The 7,151-nt window shown below is 41.2% G+C and overlaps 1 protein-coding gene across 2 annotated transcripts in view; it reads right to left on the bottom strand.

Moving 5' to 3' along the window:
- Positions 1-1,742: 1,742 nt before the first annotated feature.
- Positions 1,743-7,151, bottom strand: part of SPEF2 (sperm flagellar and cilia associated 2) — a 211,154-nt gene continuing 205,745 nt past the window's right edge. For both annotated transcript variants that reach the window (XM_008262116.5, XM_051853824.3), the window contains one exon: positions 1,743-2,005. In XM_008262116.5, coding sequence (XP_008260338.3) covers positions 1,916-2,005 — 90 coding nt within the window. In that variant the 3' untranslated portion in view covers positions 1,743-1,915. The remainder of the gene's footprint in view (positions 2,006-7,151) is intronic.

Genomic DNA, 7,151 nt, shown 5'->3' with positions numbered 1-7,151 from the left:
AGTTACCATGTTATTCCACATGTGTATCAACTAAATTGAAAATTAAAAATCTGAGGTAAGGTTTCCTCTCCATCTCCCAAGCACACTTCTCACTCAGTATGCTCAATTACACTGAAGACAAAGGTTTGAGAATGGAGACTCAGATGAGCTTTTGCCTTGAGACTGGCTCTGATTTCAGTCTTATGTTCTGGAGCACAGCAATAAAGAAAATATACAAAAAACACAACCTCATGGAACTTATAACCTATCAGAGTGTTAAGACAAAAGAAAAGACTTAGCTTCTCAGACATTGCTAAGTGCAATGGAGTAAAACACAAGCAGGGTTTGTTCCCATTTTGTATTAGGTTGTGAGAGAAGGCTTTACTGACAAAGTAGCTTTGGAACACAGACCCGCAGGATGGCACAGGACAAGCTGCCCAGAGATGTGAGAGAAAAATTATTCCAAGCAGAGAAAATAGCAAGTATAAGGGCCCTGTGGCTGCAGTGTTCCATTGCATCCCAAGATCTGCAAGGTGGATTTGACACTTAAGCAGAATGAGAATGGTGGAGAGCAGCAGATGAGGTCAGGGACAGCAGGAGGGAAGATCAATATGAGGACTTGGGCTGGCATCTTCCCGGGAGAGGATACAAACAGAGGGTTGGAGCCTAAGTGTGGCTTGTTCTGCTGCATTATAATGGGCTCCTGCTGGCTGTGTAGTACGAGCAGCCTGTAGAGGAAGGAACAGCAGAAACAGAATGGCTTCTAGGTGGCTTCTGCAACAATGCAGGCAAGAGACAGTGGTGGCTTGGAACAGGCATCTTTTGACAGAAGGGACAAGGATGATTACTTTATAGATGCACTTTGAAGGTATACCTATCTAATTTGCTGATGGACTAAAGTAGGACAGTAGAGAAAGGGAGATGTCAAGAATGACTTCAAGGTCTTTGGTTTGAATAACAGAAGGACAAAGTCGTCTGAAATGGGGAAAGATGTGGAGAAGAAGGTTTGTGGGTGAGGGAAATCGGAAAGTTCAGCCTTATATATGTTAAGTTTGAGATGACTACTAGCCATTCACCTGAAAATCAGGTGGACATTAGGACAAAGAAGTCTGGATTTGTGGTGCTGCGGCTCACTAGGCTAATTCTCCACCTTGCAGTGCCGGCACATCAGGTTCTAGTTCCGGTCGGGACACCGGATTCTGTCCCGGTTGCCCCTCTTCCAAGCCAGCTCTCTGCTGTGGCCAGGGAGTGCAGTGGAGGATGGCCCAAGTGCTTGGGCCCTGCACCCCATGGGAGACCAGGATAAGTACCTGGCTCCTGCCATCGGATCAGCACCGTGCGCCGGCCGTAGCGCACCGGCTGCGGCAGCCATTGGAGGGTGAACCAACGGCAAAAAGGAAGACCTTTCTCTCTCTCTCTCTCTCACTGTCCACTCTGCCTGTCAAAAAAAAAAAAAAAAAAAAAGAAAAAAAAAGAAAAAAAAAAAAAAGAAAGAATTACCAATAGATGATAGGAGCAGGACTATACTAACAGTTCAATAATGTAGCTTTGTTCTTGCCCTTGGCCCCTGGTATAATGTTGCTACACACAGAGTAAGAACTGTAGGATACCAAAATGTGGAGTTGGGAGGGAGATAATTTTCACTGTATTTGCCTACTGTAGATCCTTCTTATGACATATGATTGTGTTTACTTCTGCACATACTGTTCTGGTGGTTTCTATTTTCAGAATCACTTCAAAAATAAATCCTGCTTACTTTGGGCTTTTGTTCTCTTTCTTCAAGGTTTATTATAGAATATTCTTTAGGTTCAGGAATATTTCCCTTTCAGTGTTTCTCACAATCTGATAGAGATAATTTCTACACTTAGAATAATAATATACATAACAGATGTCATAGTCACATTCGATTTTTGTTAGATTATTTGCCAACTCATCTTCATTTCTTTTCCTCTGTAAGTCTTGAGGGTGATCTCTCTCCATCACTTCCAGCTACATGTACACTCCTTTGGAGAATCATTTTAATATCCTAGAATAAGATTCAAAGGAAAGTTACAAGTATTAATAAACAACTCAAGATTAATTATTACAACATTATGACAGTGATTAAACAATACTTTTTTTTCCTTAAGAAGAATTATTCTCCATTTAATTTGAATCCCATGTTGCAATTCACTAGTTGTACCTTTGGAAAGATATCTAAGAACTTGGATTCTCAGTTTCCTTACTTACTAATGGAGTTGTCATATCAGATTAAATAATGTTTCTAAAATCAATTACCCAGACTGTGGCATACAATGGGCAAAACAGAAGATTATTTCCCTATTAAAGAGTAAAAAGCAGTGTTCATTTCCTATTAAATATTTGTAGAAGTTTTGGGGGATTGTTTCATTCCTCCATTAAAAAATCTTTTATAAGATTTATTCTATTTATTTGAAAGGCAGAGTGACAGAGAGGGAAACACATAGAGAGATCTCATCCACTGTTTCTCTACCCAAATGGCTGTGAGAGCCTGGGCTGGGCCAGGCTGAAGCCAGGAGTCAGGAGCTTCATCCGAGTCTCCCACATAGGTATCAGAAGCCTGAGCATTTGGACCGTCTTCTGCTCTTTTTCAAGGTGCATTAACAGGGAGCTGGATCAGGAGTAGCCAGAACTCAAACCATTGTTCACATGGGAAGCAAACTTCGCAGGCGGTAGGTTAACCCACTACACCACATCACTGGCACCCTCCATTACTTTTTAATATCTAGGATTATTGAATATTATGGAATGGTGTGCTTTTCATCCATTTAAAATATCTACTCATCTTATACCTTAAGTCACAGATTAAAAAAAAAAAACAAATTGTACATCAATAGTCAGGACAAGAGCTGATCAAGTCACTGTTTCTCATAGTGTCCATTTCACTTCAACAGGTTTCCTCTTTGGTGCTCAGTTAGTTGTCACCAATCAGGGAGAACATATGATATTTGTCCCTTTGGGACTGGCTTAATTCACTCAGCATAATGTTTTCCAGATTCCTCCATTTTGTTGCAAATGACCGGATTTCATTGTTTTTTGACTGCTGTATAGTATTCTATAGAGTACATGTCCCATAATTTCTCTATCCAGTCTACTGTTGATGGGCATTTGGGTTGGTTCCAGGTCTTAGCTATTGTGAATTGAGCTACAATAAACATTAATGTGCAGACAGCTTTTGTGTTTGCCAATTTAATTTCCTTTGGGTAAATTCCAAGGAGTGGGATGGCTGGGTTGTATGGTAGGGTTATATTCAGGTTTCTGAGGAATCTCCAGACTGACTTCCATAGTGGCTTGACCAGTTTGCATTCCCACCAACAGTGGGTTAGTGTCCCTTTTTCCCCACATCCTCTCCAGCATCTATTGTTGGTAGATTTCTGAATGTGAACCATTCTAACTGGGGTGAGGTGAAACCTCATTGTGGTTTTGATTTGCATTTCTCTGATTGCTAGTGACCTTGAAGATTTTTTCATGTGTCTGTTAGCCATTTGGACTTTCTCTTTTGAAAAATGTCTATTGTGGTCCTTGGCCCATCTCTAAAGTGGGTTGTTTGTTTTGATGTTGTGGAGCTTCTTGATTTCTTTGTAGATTCTGGTTATCAACCCTTTATCTGTTGCATAGTTTGCAAATATTTTTTCCCATTCTGTCAGTTGCCTCTTCACTTTTCTGACTGTATCTTTTGAAGTACAGAAACTTCTCAATTTGATGGAATCCCAAATGTTAATTTTGGCGTTGACTGCCTGTGCTTCTGGGGTCTTTCCCAAGAAGTCTTTGCCGTACAATGTAATACTTTATCCATTTTAGTATTTTTTTTTTGTTCTAGTACTATTGGTTGAACTCTGTAATTAACACACAATTATTCTTAGGTGTTTAAAATTTAACTGAAAAGTGATCCCTGTTAAATATGAGTGGGAATAAGAGAGGGAGGGGATGTACAATTTGGGACATGCTCAATCGGACTTGCCCCAAATCGTGGAGTCAGAAACATGCCAGGGGATTCCAATACAATCCCATCAAGGTGGCATGTACCAGTGCCATCTCACTAGTCCAAGTGATCAATTTCAGTTCACAATTGATCACACTGATAGGTCTAAGAGTCAAAGGGATCACACAAACAAGACTAGTGTTTGCTAATACTAACTGATAGAATCAAAAAGGGAGAGAACAATCCAACATGGTAAGCAGGATACACAGCAGACTCAGAATGGCAGATGTCCTAAACAGCACTCTGGCCTCAGAATCAGCCCTTAAGGCATTTGGATCTGGCTGAAGAGCCTATGAGAGTATTTTAGGCATGGAAAACCAAGACACTCTGGGAAAAAAAAAAAAAAACTAAATGAAAGATCTCTGAGTGAGATCCCAGTGGAGAGAACAGGGCCATCAAAGAAGGAGGTACCTTTCTCTGAAGGGAGGAGAGAACTTCCACTTTGACTATGACCCTGTTAGAATAAGATCAAAGTCGGCAAAGTCAAAAGGCTTCCATAGCCTTGGCAACTCAAGACTAGAGCCTAGGGAGATTACTGACGCCATAAACAAGAGTGTCAATTTGTTAAGTCAACAACAGGAGTCACTGTGTACTTACTTCTCATGGGGGATCTGTCCTTAATGTGTTGCCCAAAGTGAAGTAATGCTATAACTAGTACTGAAACAGTATTTTATACTTTGTGTTTCTGTGTGGGTGCAAACTGATGAAATCTTTACTTAATATATACTGAATCGATATTCTGTATATAAAGATAATTGAAAATGAATCTTGATATGAATGGAATGGGAGAGGGAGCGGGAGATGAGAGGGGTGTGAGTGGGAGGGAAGGTATGGGGGGGAGCCATTGTAATCCATAAACTGTACTTTGGAAATTTATATTTGCTAAATAAAAGTTAAAAAAAAAATAAAAAAAAATTGAAAATATTATACTGGCAGTTGTCACTCTCTCCCTGGCATGCTTTTCTGCTGCTTCTTTGCAGTGTTGTCCTGAAAATTTAACTTTGGTCACTTCTTCGTAAGTGTCTTTTTTTGGTTAAGAGCATTGCCTTCCCCTGTGGGCACTGGTTTGTGTCCTTGCTGCTCCTCTTCTGGTTCAACTCTCTGCTTATGGCCTGCGAAAGCAGTGGAAGATGGCACAAGTGCTTGGGCCCCTCAACCTGTGCTGGCGACCCAAAAGAAGCTCTTGGCTTCAGATAGAGCCAGCTCCAGTGTATGGAAGATCTCTCTCTCTCTCTCTCTGTCTCTTCCTCTCTCTACCTGTAACTCTTTCAAATAAATAAAATAAATCTCAAGTAAATAAATAAATTAAAAAACAACACACACACATACACAAGAAAATATAAGAAAATATTATACTGTGGAAGAGGTATTAATGTGAAAAATGTAGAACTGCATTTAGGTAATTTTTGATTTTCTTGATTTCACAAATATTAGGACTTTTCTTAAGAATATAAATGACTTTTCTTCAGAGTTGAGTTCCAAGGGTTTCAGTTTGCTTGTAGTCATTTTGTTACTCAGGGAGACATGAGTTAGTTCACTCTCTGAGTTGCCCCTTGCTGACTGATATACACATTGTTTTTCAGTCACTGTCAGGAATCATTGTGAATCACTTTCTTAGGGACCTTCTTACCTGAAAACACAGACCTCCTAGAGCCAAAAATTGACCCGAGTGAATCACAAGTGGCAGAGAATAGCTGTTCCCACTGACTCTCCTGCTTCTACCCACTACAACTCTAAATAATAGGTCTGCTTTGAATACCATGTTTTCAATAATTATGTTGACCACTGAGTGTTAATTTGTGATTAAGGAATAAGGTGACCTGTAATTATCTGATACTTCATAGTGTAAGCACCACATATATTTAAACTAGCTTTGGCTCAATTTATAGCTGAATCAAGGGCAATAATTTTCAGTAGCAATAAATAAGGAAAAGCATGAGAGCAGAAAATGTTTGACACAGGTGCTTGGAAGACACAAAGTACTGAAGCAGTCATTATCACTCATCATGAAGTTAAAGGAGAAGGTTGCAGAATATTTTAAAGTCAGATACTAAAAGACAAAGTGTGATGGAAGATTCTTTAATGTCACATTTGTGATTATCAATGTTACCCTAATGTAATTGGGTTCTGATTCATTTATTTATAAGATATGCTTCTGTGACCTTCTTATTTTACAAGATTGAAATTCTACAAGATTTCTTGCTATCTACTATTGAACATAAACCTTATTCATAAGGTGATATGCTTGGCTTACAGGGTTAACAAAATAAAACTTCACTTATTCAGCATGTATTCATCATGACTGCCTACATTTATTAGGTCAGAGAAAAATGCTGTTCACTTACATTTGTAAATATATTTATCACAAGGGTCGCTCCCCCTCTTCATGGAGGAGCAGCACAGGACCCTGCGCTGTTCTTTCGTCTGCTCGGCCCTCCCCGGGTTTGCTGCTGGTTCTTCCCGGGTTGGCTACCGACCCTTCCACCTCCGTGGAAGGGCGGTTCCCCCTGGCCACTTTCCCCACTTCTGCGGGGGAGCGGCACACCGCCGGCCGGCTCTCTCGGGGGCTGCACAGGTGTTCCTTCAGATAGATGTTCCCCTTAGATGTTCCTGGTGCATGTCGTCTCTCTCCTCCTTTATAGTCCTCCTCCGCCAATCCCAACTCGGCTGCCCACATGCCGAGTACGCTGCTCTCCTCCAATCAGGAGCAGGATCAGCTCCTGGAGGTCATCACTCAAGTTGGCAAGAGGCAGCTGCGTAGAAGCTGTTTTCTCCTCTCCCAGCGCCATATTGTGGGAGAGAAGATGCATAGAATAAGTCTTAATTCCAGTAACTTAGTCTAGTCCGAGTTGCTCCCCACAGATCCCCCTTTCTTTTTATTTTTTGGTGTTGATATGCGCCTGTCTTTGGTGCCCCGCGGCACACACTCTGCTCTGCTTGCTAGAGTTGCCCACAGGTGCTTACAAGCCCTATTAATCAGGCAAACCAAATCCGGGTCCTCTCTTCGCCATGTTGTGAGGAGGTTTTTAGGCGCTGATGCGTGCCTGTGTTCGGTGCCCTGCAGCGCATGCTCTGCTCTGCTAGAACTGCCTGCAGGTGCTTATTGCCTAATCAGGCAGACCGAATCCAAGCCTTCTCATTGCGGTATTGTGGGGAGACTTATTGATGTTAA

This window comes from Oryctolagus cuniculus, chromosome 14 (assembly GCF_051225735.1).
Source record: "Oryctolagus cuniculus isolate XC-2025 breed Fujian yellow rabbit chromosome 14, ASM5122573v1, whole genome shotgun sequence".
Classification (NCBI taxonomy): domain Eukaryota; kingdom Metazoa; phylum Chordata; class Mammalia; order Lagomorpha; family Leporidae; genus Oryctolagus; species Oryctolagus cuniculus.
This window is presented reverse-complemented; position numbering and strand designations above follow the sequence as displayed.